A 16,051-nucleotide genomic window follows, 5' to 3' on the forward strand; every position below is an offset into this window, starting at 1 on the left:
AGGCAGTTTCCAGGGCTGGGGGAGTCCCTGACCCTGCCTCTCCCATCCCTTATGGACTCTGCCAGCCCCGAAACCCCAGGACAGGGCAGGGGTGACTGAGTTGGGAGTCTGAGCATTACAAGCCCCTCCTCCCCCAAGCTATCTGCCTGAGATGCCACCATTAGGTGACAAGACAAGACAAGACAAGACAAGGTGTCTTGTCTTCGAGAGCCACCGTCTCATACCCACTGGCTTGGTGGCTGCTCATGGCGGCCCTGTGTGGCCACGGATTACAAGGCCTACTGTTATCCTCATGGGACTAGGAGGGAAACTGAGGCTCAGAGGAAGGGAGATGGTAAAACCAGTCATGGCAGTGCTGACCCTAAGGGGCAGCCCAACAGGGCTGGCGACTTCTGGAGCCCAGGCAGATCACCCTCAGCCTCACGGAGGTCTCCTGCCCTGGAGGCTCCTTTCCTTGAGAAGGGGCAGGGAATCACGGGAGGGGTGTGTCCGGAGACCCCTGCCTCCCCTCCCCTCCATAAGGCATGGGATGCAGGGCCTGTACCTTCCCAAGACCATTCACAGCTTTCCTTGGTGCTGGGAGTAGGGAAGTGAGAGGAGATGGGAGACAGTGCCAACGTTGTGCCAATAGGGAAACTGAGGTTCTGGGACCTCCAAGAGCTGCCGTGGAAGAGCATTCCAGGCAGAAGGAGCCGCAGGTGCAAAGGCTCTGAGGTACTAAAGGACAACTCACATGACTGGGGCAAGGAAAAGAGAAGAAAGGAGGTGGATGAGACCTCCTGGGAGGCAGGCGGGCCTCTATGGGTCAGGCTGGGGCCCATGGATTTTATTCTGTGTGGACAGGGAGTCATTGAAGTGTTTTAAACTGGTGAGTGATTCCCCTCCCTAGGAGTGATTTTTAAAAAATCACTGTGGCAGTGGTGTGGAGGCTGGGAGACCTGGGAGAGGATGGCAGCCAGGACTAGGACGCTTGCTGGCAGGGGGTGGGAAGATTGCATTTGGGATTTTGTTTGGAAACCAGACCAACAGGACCCCTCCTGAGTGTTGACTGTGGGGTGTGAGGGAGAGTTGTCAGAGTAGAAATTTAGTTCCTGTCTTGGGCACATGAACCAACCGTGTAGCCATTTTCAGGAGAGGGGGATGCTGGGAAGAACGGGCTGGTGACAGGGAGACTGAGGGCTGGAGGCACCAAGGAAACAGTTGTCAGGCTTAAGTCTGAAGTTCCAGAGACAGTGCTGCTGGAGAGAGAGAGGGAGCTCATCCATATTTAGTGGAGACACAAGACCCGAGGTCCCTGGTCAGCTCTAGGAGCACAGAGTTTCAAATGAGCCAATCATCTGGAGGTCTCCAGAAGGGCCAAAGCAGGGGCCAGTCGGGAAGGACCCTCCTCTCAACGCCTCTCCCACGTCAACCAGGTGACCCAAGACCACCTCCCCCCACCCCAAAGCTGGAGAAATAAGCTGATTCCACAAACTTGGCTTTCCAAATGGGCTGGAAGGTGTTACCATGGAAACCCTGGAGGCCAGCTGTCCAGGTAACCGGGCCTTGTGCCCACCTTCACAGGATCCCTTCGTGGCTTAAAATGTTCCTTCAGAGTGTCGGGGACTACTTCCCCCTCTAACATCTCGAGTTAGCTGTGTGTCCTCAGGTAAGTCCCTGACCTCTCTGGGCAGCAGCCTCCCGATTGGAAGCAGCTGGAGGAGTAAGGCAGCTGGAGGAGTAATTCCCTTCAGCTCCAGCTGAGGCAGGACAGGCAAAATGATGGGGCCAGGGGAGGGGCTCTGTCCCCACAGGTGTGGCCCGTGACCCCTGCCTCATTCCCATGCCCAAACTCCCAGTTCCGTGGGGCCCACTCGTGGCAGGCAGGCATCACTCCTGGGTATCCCCTCTGCTTGGCGAGGAGGTGGCTGCCGCCGCCAAAGCCACCCTCCAGGTCCCTCGCTCCTCCATGCCAAGCACATTAGGGAATAATTAAGTAAAAATAGGCCTTCCGACCAGTGTAGCTCATTAAGGCCTAATTAAGTTAATTAGTTCCAGGTGTGGATGGCGAGGCTCAAGTGAGGCGGCGGCTGTTTGCTGTAATTGCATTTTCGAAGAAGCAGCCGTGGTGGCGGGCGGTAACAGGGGCAGCAGAGGCGGTGGCTTCCTCCGAGGCCTGGAAGCCCGCCAGGGAGTTCGGGAGGCTGCTGCGGAGCTGTGAGGGGTGGGAAGCCCAGCAAGCCTGGACCACCCACAGAGAGCAGTGGCCCAAGTTCAAGGTCAGCCAGGCCCTGGGAAACCTGGACTCCCAACCTTGCTAGCTCTCCTCCCTGCAGGGGTGCCTGGGACTGGGGTACTGGGGTGGGGGGGGACGGGGATGCACAAAGTCACCAGCAGGCACCCTCCCTGCTCACCAAATAGGGTGGGCCCGCTGTGACTGGTCCTTTGCATTCCCTCACTCCCCGTGACAGTCCCCAGGAAGACCCTCAAATGGCTTTGCTGAAGGGGAATGTGTGCTTCCTGGGGAGGCGGCTGTAGGACCTGTAGGAATCCACCTAAATCACCCTCTTCTTTTGGCCAGAATCCCCACTCGGGTTCCCTTCTGCAGGTGTGTGGCTCTAAGATGCCCTCTCTGTGGTTCAGGGTGGGAGTGTGGCCACTCAAGTCTGGGGCCTCTGCAGGGGACCTGCTGGCCCCTTCAGTCTCCCGCCCAGATGTCTCCCCAAACCCACTTCCTGCCCCAGTTCCAGGACGTCCCTGCAGCTGTGGTCCCATCCCATTCACTCTGTCCATTTGGCTGCAGCTCACTAGGCCTCCCCTCCGTGCCAAGCTGCAGGGCCAGGGCTGGAGACGCAAGGCTGGCTGAGGCAGGTTGGACCCTGCCCCGTGGCACCTTTGGTCTCTCTGAGGAGGGAGACCTACTCATGGCCTGGGCCACATAGAGTTAGACCTGCGAGGAAAGCTGTGGGCGCTGCAGTGGCTACAACCTAGGTGAGGAGGGTGTCAGGCACCTGGGATGTGCCCGAAACTAATAGGGCCTCCTGGTCAGAGGGAATGTGGAGAAAGAGGGGCCAATCAGGGAAGGGGCCGGGTGGGGGGGGCGGCGGCACGGAGGGGTCTAAGGCCGGGGAAGAGTGGCTGGACTGGAGGGATGCTTAGGGGCGCTGGGAGGGTGGACTTGGTGCACTGGTTGGCTGAAAGGGGGTGGGGAAGGAAGAGCCCACAGTCCCCAGGAGAGGGGTTTGGCAGTGGGGCTGGGTTCTGAGACCCCCACGGGGGTGGGACTAGAGTGAGGCAAGTAAAGTATCTAGGATGCAAAACTGTGGGCATTGACTCCCAGCCTTATGTCCCCATCTGTACCTTGTCCCTGGTCCTCTGAGATTTCTAACACAGTGGAAGCCATCCTTGGGGTCGGGACAAGGGGGCTAATTCTGGACAGGGTGTCCCCCTCTGTCCTTTAATCCCTATCTGGGAGGTCCTGCCTTCTCCGCTTCCTCCAGGGCTGGGGTAGGACTGGGATTGACCCCTTAGGGTCTGACATGCTCTGAGCCGGTACCCCATTTCTATTCTGATGCCCAGTGACAGGTACCCCATCTGGCTTCTTCCTGCCTGCTCTCATGACAGGGGGCTCCCTGCCACCCGGGCACCCAGTCCCTTGGCTCCAGGCATTGTAAGAAGTGCATTGGTGGGGCGCCTGAGTGGCTCAGTCAGTGAAGAGTCTGACTCGTTATCCCCGCACAGGTCTTGATCTCAGGGTTATGAGTTCAAGCCCCAAAGTTTGCCTCTACGCTGGGTGTGGAGCCTACTTTAAAAAAATGTGTGTGTGTGTGTGTGTTTTAAGATTTTATTTATTTTTTTGTCAGAGTGTGTGAACACAAACAACGGGAGCAGCAGACAGAGGGAGAAGTAGGCTCGCTGCTGAGCAAGGAACCCCATGTGGGACTCAGTCCCAGGACCCTGGGGTCATGACCTGAGCCAAAGGCAGATGCTTAACTGACTGAGCCACCCAGGCATACCTAAAAAAAAAAAAAAAAAAAAAAAAAAAAGGTTTTACCCTGAGCTCAAAAACCCTGAGCCTTGCAGTGTCTTCTAGCTAACGGTGGCCTCAGCTCTGCCTCTGACCCTTTCCCACACCTCTGGTAGGTCTGCTGATCCCCTTTCCCAAGACAGCTTAACCTCTCTGAGCTTTAATATCTCAGCCTATAGAAGGGGAAACAATGTCAGTCACCACCTTCTAGAACTGGTATGAGAAATAACGACATGATATGCGGGGCGCCTGGCATGGCCTTGGCCCCGAACTCCCCCGCCGGCCTCAGGCGGCAGGCTCTGCTGTGTCCCTAGCACACCCAGCCCAGACACAGAACTAGTCCCAGAGGAAGACGTTTGTGGCAAAGAAGAAGTAACATTTTCCTGAGATGGCTGAGTGGTTCGGATGGGTTCTTTGCTCAGTATTCCGTCCAGCAGCGGGAGCAGCCTGGGCCCCTCCCTTCTGGCCCTCTTCTTCTCAGGTCTCTCTTTCAGGGGGACCAGCCCTGGCTGAGAAGGAGGGGCGCAGCCCCACCCGGAAGGAGGTGTCTGCCAGTAGGTGTCTCTGGGGCACATCAGCTCCTTTACGTGTAAGACTGCAGTGGTCGTGCTTACCAACCCCCAGGGGCCCGAGACCTCTGATTCTTGGCTGAGGGAAAAGAACACCACTGAGGAGGGACTGACAGTGCAGAGGCCCAGAGCAGTGAGGAAGGGTGGATGCAGGGAGGCCAAGTCCTGGGTGCCAGGGGTGAGGCCAGGGGAGCAGAAGGTGTGGGCTCTTTATGGGGCTGGGGCAAAGAGCTGGCTTCGTGCAGAATAGGACTTACTATTCCTTGCTCCCACTGCAGGAGGGAGGGCTTGCTGTTACTATAGACTCACCTTGTTTTTACAGACTGGGGCTCCAAGAGAAGAAGGGACTTGCCCAAAGTCACATAGCAGGTGGGACCTGGGCCAGCACAGACAGCTCCCACCCCTGCCAAATCCTGGTGGCCAGGCTCCTTCCTCTGGAGTACGTCAGTGGAGGGACCACCTCACCTCCTGAGGCTCAGTTTTGTTTGACTTGGGGGCCCGCCTTGAGGTGCTGGGTCCCCCAGGTGGTCTTATTGACTGTGGCCTGATCCAGGCCAAGGCCCAGCTTTGCTCTGTGCCTCAGTTTCCCCAGTTGTACAGGGGAGTTAAACTAACTCAGGTTTGACCTGTATTCTTTTGCACCACCCCCCGCCATGGTGCACCAGGGGAGACAGGTGGTCTATAGCTCCATGCATGCATGGGAAAGTGAGGTGCAGGGAGGGGACAGGAGCACCTGGGGCCTAGGTCACCCCCAGGCTTGTCGACCCAGCTCTGAGGGTGTGGTCAGCAGTCAGGAGAGGTGGCTGCAGGGTTGGTGGCCAGAAAAGCCCAGGCTTTCTGATCTCCAGTGTTCTTTAACCTACCCTTCGGCAGCCCCTGCTCTGTCTTGGGTTCACAGCTCCACCCCTGCTGAGGGCATCCCCCTCCCTGCTAATTATGACTGGTCACAAAAGCTGGACCGTGACCAGACAAAGGGACAGGGATGAAAGTGCTGGTTGTCATGGCAACCTGGAGGGTTGCTGGGACCCAGGGGAGGGGCTTGGCTATGTGCCCGGGCCCAGGCATCTGGATGACCTCTGAGCATAAGCCAGGATGGCCCAGGGGCTCACAGGGGTTCCCCCTCCTGTTTCATACCCACCAGAACCGGGCACACAATGGCAACCTCACCCCCTCCATGGCAGCACCTGCTCCCTGCGCCTCCCCTGGTGGCCCATTATCCTGCACCTGCTGCCCTCCCCCACACCTGCTCTCCAGCCCTGGTGTTCTTCCCAAGGTGCTCCCTGCCCATTCCCAGGCCCAGCTGCCTGCTCTGAGGGCTAGCCAAGAGGGGCGGTGGGACCAGGAGGGGTCACAGGGAGGGCCCTGGGGACAGACGGAGGGTCCAACTGCCAAGCCAGCTCTGCCTGCCCAGTGGTGGGTGTGCCCATCTCAAGGGCTCTTTAGGGGGCCTCAGTCTCCTCACCTATAAAATGGGAGCAGTCATTTCTGCCCTCATGACCTCCAAGAGTAAGTTTCTCTCTGCTTGGAAGGAGCTCTGAGGCCAGGATGTCGCCAGAGCAGGTCAGGTTAGACAGCGAGGTTGGGAAGAGCAGAGGGAAGGAAGAAGGAAGAACACTTGGAGACCTGAATGCTGTCCTGCATACTTAGGGATCACAGCTTGGAGGGGGAGATGACATTTTCCAGGGGACCCTCAGGGTAGAGGGGACCTGGGCAGGGAACCCATCAGTGCCAGGTTCTTGAATGACTGATCAGGAATATTATGGAATTCACCCCCCCCCACACACACACATACAATACACACAACAGGAAGAGTGCACACTCCCAGGGGATGGCCTGCGGGATCTCTGGTGTTCCAGTTCAGGTGGGGAAACTGAGATCCAAAGAACTCTATTGTCTGGTTCTCTGGCATCCTACCCAGCAGGTGGTGGAACGGGGGGACAATGAGGCAGGAGAAGTAGGAGGCCTGCCAGCGCCCCCCGCTCCAGGAAATGTTTGGGGATCCCCATGGCAACTGTTTTTTGTCTTGTGGCCCACATTCTAGTGACTCCCTATATCCTATGTGACAGCCCCAAGTTCCGCTTGTACTTGGGCAAGGCCCTTCCCTTCTTGCCCCCTCAGTTTGCCCACCTGGAGGGTGGGAGCAGATTGCCAAGGAGGCTAACAGCTCCAGCTGCTGCCCTGGCTGTTTGAATGCCACCCCCCCACCCCCGGGTCGTCACAGGTCGTCCACTGATGGCAGCGCCCACCTCTCTGACAATGAGGAATTTCCTCTCTGGAACAAACCAGCCTTCCTGACCTGTCTGGAGTTTCTTACACACTCTGTCTCAGATGTGTGGCAGGGGCAAAGATTCGCCAGGAATGGAGACATTTGGGAGCATAGCAACTGTCCTGGTGTCCCTCAGACCATTCCGTACAGGAGGCCCTGGGGCAGACCTCGGCATGTTTTGTGTACCCCACTGTGCTGATGGAAAAACTGAGACTTAGCAAGGGAAGAGACTTGCCACTGAGTTGGCCGCAGAACCCTGGCCTCCTGCCTTGTTCAAAGAACTTTCTAGGGGTGGGTCAGAATGGCAGGCTGGTTTCCAGACTTGGTGAACTCGGGTTCCCTGGAGGTGTGGGGTGGGGGGGCACTTGGTGTGTTGTGGAGGCAGGATAATGAGGCCAGTTCCAGGCTGTGGAAAGATCATTCAGTCAGTATTCACTGAGTTCCTTGGGGCCAAGGGGAAATCAGAAGCACTCAGAGCCTAATTATGACAGACAGCTGCCTGTGCAGCTCCTTGGTGCCCCGTGGAAATTCTTGTGGAAGATCTCACTGTCTGGGGGCAGACCATTTGGACCCCCTCCTGGCTCCTGCTCCTGGAGAGCAGGGCCTCAGCATCCTAGACCTTATTCTGGAGCATGGTCTGGAATTGCAGGTCGGCGTGGGGGGGGTAGGCTGGGGAAAGGGTATGAAGACGGGGTTGTGTGCAGCTGGGCTGCTATCGGTGGCTGCCATCTCCAGAGGGGTGGCCCCAATGTGGGATGCTCTGTATCCTAGTCATCCGCTAAGAATTCAGGACTGATGGATTGGCAAGACTGCTGGGAAAAGCAGTACCACAGCCCCCCACTATCCCCAATGTTCAAGCCTGCCCTCCAGTTGGGTGACCCAGCAGTGGACCAACGTCTGGTTGCCTGCCAGGTGGTACTGGTCAGGGTCCTCTGGGGCCCCTGAGGAGAGTATAAGTGTGTTTCGTGGGCTGAGGCAATCAGGGAGGACTTCCTGAGGAAGTGTAGCCTGAGATGGGGTGGGAAATTGTAGAAAAACTGAAAGAGGGAGGAGAATCCAGCTGGGAAGCTCCATGTGAGTTCAGGTGGGAATGGCTTTGGGCTGGGGGCCAGGATGAGGACTGAGCCTTCACGGGGTCCTCAAGCTTCCAGTCCCCCAGGAACTTCTACTTCTCCCTGAGATCTATGCTTTTAAGGTCTTGTCTACCAAGCTGACCTCAGGATCAAAGGAGAATTAATTTGTCTCCATTTTTATTCATCAAAGAAAATGCTGGTCGGAGCGGCTGAGGCCAGCTGACCAATAGAAGAGAGGGGGAAGATCAGAGAGGTCTAGGGAGAGGGTGGACCCCAGACCTCAACCAGTCCTCTGACAGCCCCCATGCCTGTGACTCAGTTTCTCTCAGCAGCAGCTCAGGGCCCCTGGCCTAGAAAACCAGAGGGAGATCCTGGGAGGCCCAAGGGGCTGTTTGGGGGCAGGTGGGGAGCGGATAGCTCTAGCCATCCTGTCTGGATGCGTGTCGCCCTCTGTTCCGGCCGGCCGGCCACGTGAAGGGCTCATTCTGTCTCCTATTCACATGGGGCTTTCATCTCTGCAGCAGGTGAAGCATTGCTCCCAGCCTCAGCTCCGGCAGCAGAAAGGCACAGGGGAGGGGCAGTCCGGGCCTGCCATGCCCTCAGAATTCTGGCCCGAAAGGCATGGGCCTGGGAGCCCTGCACAACCTGCCTGCCCAAGCCCGAAGCTTCCAGCCCACCAGAGATGGGGTAGAGATCCCTTACTCACAAGTTCTTGAAGGAACCCGGTCTTATCTGTTTCAACAAGAGCAAGGCTGGCTTCCCTTCCAGCCTATACACGGCAGAGGACTGCCCTCCCACCACAGGAGGGGCAGGGGCCCAGTGTGGGGTCATGGCTCAGCCCCCTGTTCCTCCCTCAGGGAACAGGTAGGTGTGGCAGCCTTCAGGGCAGGGAAGGAAGAGCAAAGCCTGAGCCTGTGTCCAACCATTGGAGAAGATGGAGGCGTTAGAGGGTGAACATCCGAGACCCAAGAGGGCAGGGACTGACCCCAGTGTCCTGCCAGGGAAGGAGGGAGGCAGTCAAGCCCACTGCCCACACCTGTACAGGGCAAAGTGGAGCTGGAAGGATTGCTGGGTGAAGAAACAACCCCTGGCCTGTACCCCCCAGGGACACAACAGTGACCATCTCCTGGTGGGGGTGAGGGGCTCTGTGGGCTGGGCCTTTTGAGAGTGGACCTTTCCTGCAGTGGCCTATCCATCTGTCTGGCAGCCATGGCCCCTGTGATGTCATCAACCCACTGCGTTGCTTGGCAACTTTCCAGGATTAGCGCTCTGCCCCTGTCATCCCTGACGTCCCACCATGGGCTGATGTTGCCCTGGCAACCCGGATGGGTACTGCAGCTTTTTGGACAGCTGTACCCAGTGTAGGGAGTGCCAGGAAAAAGCCGAGAAGCAGGTGTCTATCTATAGGCTGAATAGGGTACACGGCCTATCCCCAGACCCACAAAGGAGCCAGGCTGGCCCTAAACAGGGCTTTGAGGGTCTTTGTCTCCTCGAAGAGCTATGGCCACCTTTGCCCCCAGTCCCCCTCTTACCCCTTCTTTCCTTCTGCAATGGTCACTGCGCACCTACCATGTGAGTGCCAACAAGAAAAACAAATACACCACAGTTTGGGCTTCGGAAAGTTGCACCAGCATTGGGTCTTGAAGGATGAATAGGAGTTGGTCAGAAGCAGGAGCTGGTGGAGAGGGGTGTTCTGGGCAAAGGAAGCAAAGCCTGTGCAAAGGCCAAGTTACTGTCTCCAGCCACAGCTTACACTCTGCCTCCGTGCTCCTCATGGCCGGGCCTCTCTGGATCGCCCGTTCAACAAACACACTGTAAAGTAGAATCCAGTTCAAATCTGAATGCTTAGTGCTCAGCTCCGACTGGGCACTAAGCCAGCATTGCTAAAACGTCAAGTAAAGTTGGACATTTGTCTAAGGAACCTCGGGTCCTACCACGTCCCCCAACACCAACCTGCCTTACCAAGCCTCAGTTTCCCCATCTACAAAATGAGGCCAACTCTGAGAAAGCTCCTTGGGTAAGGGTTCTCAGGTTGAGGTGGGATCGTTTTTCAATTTTCTTTTGGTTTGTAACCCACCTCTTACCCTTACAGGAAAAAAAAATGTTAAGACGAATACACCGGACATCTGTAAACTTTCACATTTCTCAATTGTTAGTATTGGACTGCTTTTGTTTCATCTCCTCTCTACACTTATCTCTATATAAATTTAGCTGAACATTTGAAAGGAAGTCGTAGCAGCGGATGTCCTGACATCTGTCCTGAAATTCTTCGGCCCACATTGGTTAAGACAAGGACAGTCTCCTATATAACCACAATACCATTTTTCACATGGAAGAAAATTAGCAGAAATTCAATATTTAGGACAGAGAGTAGGATCCAAGCCTGAACCCATGCCAGGTCTTTGGAGCAGATGGGCACCTGAGGCCAGAGTTAGGGGAGGGGGGTGCAAGAGCACCCACTGCCCACCCTGAGGAGCTGTAGCCAGGGGTGTGTGTAAGCTGAGCCGGCCACAGAACAGAAGCGACCCTTTCCGCAGCGACCTAACCATCTGGCTCACAGCTGTGGTTTAGATACGAACTTCCTCAATTATTACCCACCCCACCCCCCGCCCCGCCAATTATTTACATAACTTTAATTTTTATTTTATTTTTACTAGGATTCAAAGTGCTTACGGCTGTTTTGTCTCTTACTCTAGGATAGTCCGGGAGGGGAGATGGGTAACGGAGCCTGGGTTTGACCGCCTAGGGGGGCTGTCCTTGTCCCCAACCCACCGCCCGGGTTGCGCGGCGAGCGTGGGGCGGGAGGAGCGTGGGGAACCGGGACTTGCAGACCCTGGGAGCGTTCGCGGGCGGAAGTTCCGCCCGCTGCGCGGATGGCCCCGCCCCTTAGCAACAAGCCCCGCGTCCCTCCCTAGAGACGGGCAGCCTGACCCCACGCCGCTCGTTGGAGCCGGTAAGTCGGTGGCGCCGAGGGTCGGCAGGGCGAGAAGGGGCAGGGGCACCTCGACTAGGCACAGAGGGCGAGTGAACCGGGAGGAGGACGCCCTCCCGGCCCAGGGTCCACGTTCCTACTTACGAGTCTGCGCACCCGGTTTCCCCAGCCTTGGCCCGTGGGAAAGGCCTGGGGCGCGCTTTTAAACAACCCTGCAGAAAAGTCCTGTACTTACTAGGACGGTGTTTTACCCCTCCCCGCGCATGGCGAGGCTGTGGCCTCTCCCCCACCCTGCGGAAGGCACCTGCAGGGAAGGAGCCCACCCCCACCAGCCACTCAGTCTCTTACCTAAGACCACCTGTGTCCGTTCTTAGTCCTCCCTGTCCTCCCCTGCAAATCCGCAGAGTACTGCGGCACCTGTCTCAGAGTGGTTATAGACATTAACTGATTTTCTTGCTTGACTCACTTCATTCATCCAAGGGATCATTTAGCCAGCACTTTCTTGGCACCTGTGGTGAGCCAGGTCCCTGTCCAGTCCCGCGGTAGGTCGTGAGGTTTCAGAGATCACCGTTACTCGAAAATTCCTGCATTTGTAGTTCTCATGATCACCTGGCGGGGCAGACAGGTGTGCACATAGAATACAGGGAGATGTTCACTGGAGGGAGGAGCCTATGACAGCTGGGGGAACACAGAGGGGCTCACCTTAGGTGAGTATTCCAAATAACTCCAAATACTCCAAGTCTTTGTGGTTATTACTATCCACAATATTGTTTGCCAGCTAACACCACCAAGGAAAGAGACTTCAAAAATCCTTTAAGCCACACGTCCCCTTTTTACATGACACCTTACCTAGAACCTGGTGTGTGAAACAGATGCAGGGTCTTCATTGAATCGGGGTGGATGGCTCTGATGCCCTCCTGCTTAGGCTCCCCTCCCCATAAGGACTCACTTTGCAGAACCTCAGGGCTCCTCAGTGCACAGTTTGAGAACCATGGTTGTGGTGCTTAGGGACATGGACCTTTGCGTCAGCCAGAAGTGAAGACCTCCATTTCCCTTCTGGTTCTGCCATTTCTTGGCTGTGTGTCCTTTGCAAGGCCCTTGTCTTCTCTAGACCTTAGTTTCCTTCTTTGTGGATTAGTGATGACAGTAATATTTGTGGTGAGGATCCCAAACTCTTGATTATTTGTATCCATCCAGCCAGTGCCCGGTGGGTGGTTGGGTCACATGGGGTTGAATGACAGTGAATCCACCCCAAAGCTTCTGCTAGCCAAGTTATTAGGACTCCCAGGTGATCTGACTGGGGAGAAAGAATACCTTGGGTTTAAATTCCAACTGCCCCTCTTGCTGGCTCTCTGAACTTGCGCAGGTCCCTTAACCTCTCTGAGCATCATTCTCCCCAGCTCTGAGAAATGAGGATAGTCTCAGTTCCCACCTCAGAGGTTTGAATGAGATGTTGCACGAACCACATCTAAGCCTCTAATGGCACTCCCTGTTGCAGACACTGTGCCTGCTGGGGTCACCCCCACCATCTTACTGGTCAGTTTCCCCACACAAATAGGGGAGAGTGCCCAGAGTGACCTGCAGAGGCTTGCTGGCAACGGTGTCCTCACGCTCTCACCAGCCCTGCTTGTTCCCGCACAGACATCACCATCACCCGTGGGGCTGACAGAAGATAGAGGTGTGTCTGTCTGTCTATCTGTCAGCAGGTCCCATGCACACCAGCAGCGTACAGGTGCTCAGAGCTGGGGTGGAATGGGAAGGGAGCCTTGGATCTTTGTAAAGGGCCGAGGGATGGAGGGGAAGCAGGATTCTGAGTTTGCAACTCACTCTCATGCCTTCCTTCTTGGGATGTGTCTGAATGGGTTCCCCACTGCCAATCCGCTCAGAGGGTGAGGGCTCATAGGAGCAAGAGCTGCCCCCCACCCCCCAACTCCCCATCACAGACTCCTTTTGCCTCCAGCAACATTGTGCTTTCCTGGACATTTCTCCGTCTGTTATCTTGGCTGAGCCCGATGACACACCAGCTCAGCAACCAAATATATTGAAACACATTTGAGAGCTGGGGGAAACCAGAGAGTGGGAAGCCCTCTTGTGGCGTGGGGTCCCCAACCTCTCCAAGAGCTGCTCTGTTCAGTGATTTTGTTCTAAGATGAGCAGACCTCTGTGGGTTTGCAGCCACGATGGGGCTGAGCCTCAGCAGATCCCCTGTCCTTTAAGGTGCTCTGGGAAGGGCTGGTGACTGTCAGCAGGATAGGCCAGCTCAACAATGTTTTTGGCGCTGGCCCTGGGAGGTGGCTGGCCACCAGGGAGTGGATTCAGGGAGCTGAGTTCTGGTAGGCCACGCCTGACTGGCTAGAAGCTGGGCTGCCTTTGGGCCCAGAGTTTGGGGCTTCTTGCCAGAATCCCATCTGCCTTTCATGGGCCCCATCAGTTGGTCTTGCCAACTCCCCCCTCCCCTCTTCTTAGAAATGGATTCAGCAGCTGCCCTCAGCTTCAGCACTGCTGGGTAGCTTTGATCCAGACAGTCCTGGCTGCCCAACCCGCCTTTCAGACCCCTCCAGGCAGGATTCCCCTGCAGTGATCGAACAGGAAGCCTAGGCCCGCCAGGTGCACCTGGTGGCTAAAATGGAGAAGACAGAGCATTACACGCCCAGCCAACAGGGCAGCCTGTACCACAAGTTGCTTTGTGCCAGTGTGCGGGGTGGGGGTGGGGGGGAGTGGGGAGAGGGCGTTGCTTGGGTCAGCGTAGGCTTTTGTTAAGACATTTCTCATATGCAGCGTCCAGGGAAGGCCCTGCTGTCTCCCAGGGGGACCCGCCTGGCACTGTGTGTCTGTCCAGATTAGGAGACCCCTGTCTCTGTCCCCAAGCCTTGAGTGGGGGGCTGTGGCTTATTGTAGGATGCAGACAAGGCGTCCCTGTGTCCTGGTGCCCCTGGGGTCTGAGCAGACGCTGGCAAGATCCCAGTAATGGCAGTATGTTCTCCTAGGACTGCCCCGAGAAGCCGCATGGAGCAGCCTAACAGAGAAGGCCAGAGCCCAGGAAGGACCCCTCAGGGCCCAGAGTGCGATGGGACTCTTGAGGACCAAGAGTGTGGTCTGAAGAGGACCCATGCAGACCTAGAGTATAACCTGGGGAGGATTCTTCTGGGACCAGATTTTGGGTCAGAGAAGCCTCTTCCAAGTGCTGATCCCAATCCCCTGCCTTCATCCCTATCCCCACCCACGCTCTCAGACTTGGGGCAGCCCCGGAAGTTGCCCCTGACAGGCACTGATAAGAAGTACCCCCTGATGAAGCAGCGTGGGTTCTACTCTGACATCCTCAGCCCTGGAAGCTTGGATCAAATTGGGGTGAGTGTGGAGCTGTCCCCTACCCAGTCAAAGCTCTCCTGTGGGTTCCAGTCACCCACCCTCCCTCCCATCCTTCTTTCCTTCCTCTGTCCCTCCCTGCCTTTGTTCCTTCTCTCCATCAGTCCATTTATTCACTTGTCCATCTGGCCATCTAGCCATCTGTCTGTCTATTAAATTGTCCATCCATCTACTCATCCATCTGACCATCCATCCGTCTGTTCCTCCGTCTACTTGTCCTCTCATTCAACAGTTCATTACCAAGTATCTCCTGCGCAGCAGGCCCTGGGCTGAGCACGGGTGACAGTGAAGATGAGACATCTATGTCCGTACTGTCACGGGGCAGTGGCTTTGGTGGGGGAGTCCTCCCCCAGCTCCGGTTGGGGAGGGGTTCCTTGGACAAGGTGGCATACCATGTGTTTACTGGGTGGCTGGCAGGGGCTTGAGATCCCTGACAGAGGCCATGGCCTGTGTAGAGGAGGAGGAAAGAAGGCAAGGAGACAGATGAAGTCTTGGGGTAGGGGGACGCTGGAGAGGGGATAACGAGGGGAGGGTTCAAAGAGCCCCCGAGTCCTGGGCAGCCTTAGGAAAGTTCTAGCCAGGACGGGTCAAGAGAGATAGGGCAAGAACCCACCGATCCTCACTATGCTGGGGGTGCCAGACTTGCCCTTGGTGGAGGAGACATGCACAGAGACACCTGCTGGCATTGTGGTCCCTCCATCTTGTGGCTCAGTCCGTGGACACAGCAGGGGTGATCTCAGAGGAAGGAGGATGCTGTGCAGGACCAGAAGCAGGTGGGGTCAGGGGTGTCCTAGGTGGCTGCAGCTTATTGTCCACTGTGGCCTCTGAAAGAGGAATTACGGAAATTCACTGGTTCTGCCCCATCCCCGTGACCCTGGGTGTTTCCCAGTGGGTTTGGGGGAGATACTTGGCCTTGTGGTCTCTCCCAGGTCCTGCCTCTCCCCAGGATGTTTACACCCCCTCAGAGCTCTGGGATTTGGTTTTAGGAAGTATGCCGTGGTCCCTGCGTGAACCAAGACCTCCTGCGACAGGCCGACCTTGACAAGTTTACTCCAAACGGTCAGTGCCCAGAGGGGCAGGGTGGATGGGTGGGTGCATTTAGAAGCAGGGCCTCTGTTCTTAGAGAGATTATTTATGCTTGGCTTGGGATCTCAGTTTCCTCAGCTGTAAAATGGGGGTAACAAGACACAAGGTGCTTTGTGAGGACCAAGCTAATGGTTAGTGCTCAGTGAAGCACAGCTTTCTGTTCCTCTTAGCAGAGCTGTGACAAGGGCTCCATGGTGGCTGGGCTGCTCAGGGCCAGAGCATCCGTTCTCTGCCTGGCTGGAGACACTAGGGTGTTTACTTGTGTAAATTCTGTTTTCTCCCTCGCCTGAAACATGAGCTTGGAGGAGGCCAGGACTGTGTCTGAGTGGTCCTCACAGGGACCCCAGCACCTAGAGCAGGACCTAGCACAGGAAATCTCTGCCGAAGGAGGAAAGGGTGACTCTCCTTCCTCCCAGGCTATGCACTGAGTCTTGTAAGGTCTGGGACAGGATTGTGGGGTCTGGGGGCCATCTCCACAGGAGAGGCAGCAAGCTGGTTGGGGCCCTGAGTGGCAGAGAGGAACTGGCTGGGGACCCTCCCACCTGGCTGGCAGACAGGATACCCCCTTCAATCGGGCCCAGCTCCAGGAGCAGCTTGACTCTTTGCTGGCATCTCCCAGATTAGTCTTTTCAGTGCCCTTGAGCCTTGTGGGATCTGGGAAGCCCCAGAAGTGGCCCAGGAAACAGCACGTGTACGTGCATTTGTGCAGTGAGCTGAGGATCCAGGTTATTGTGCTCTACAGTCTCCCAGACA

At 56.4% G+C, this 16,051-nt stretch overlaps 1 protein-coding gene across 1 annotated transcript in view; it reads left to right on the plus strand.

Moving 5' to 3' along the window:
* Positions 1–13,844: 13,844 nt before the first annotated feature.
* Positions 13,845–16,051, plus strand: part of DNAH1 (dynein axonemal heavy chain 1) — a 72,825-nt gene continuing 70,618 nt past the window's right edge. Inside the window, exons 1-2 of the mRNA XM_045991948.1 lie at positions 13,845–14,194; positions 15,199–15,271. Coding sequence (XP_045847904.1) covers positions 13,853–14,194; positions 15,199–15,271 — 415 coding nt within the window. The 5' untranslated portion in view covers positions 13,845–13,852. The remainder of the gene's footprint in view (positions 14,195–15,198; positions 15,272–16,051) is intronic.

The sequence above is a fragment of the Meles meles genome, chromosome 20 (assembly GCF_922984935.1).
Source record: "Meles meles chromosome 20, mMelMel3.1 paternal haplotype, whole genome shotgun sequence".
NCBI classification, from domain to species: Eukaryota; Metazoa; Chordata; class Mammalia; order Carnivora; family Mustelidae; genus Meles; species Meles meles.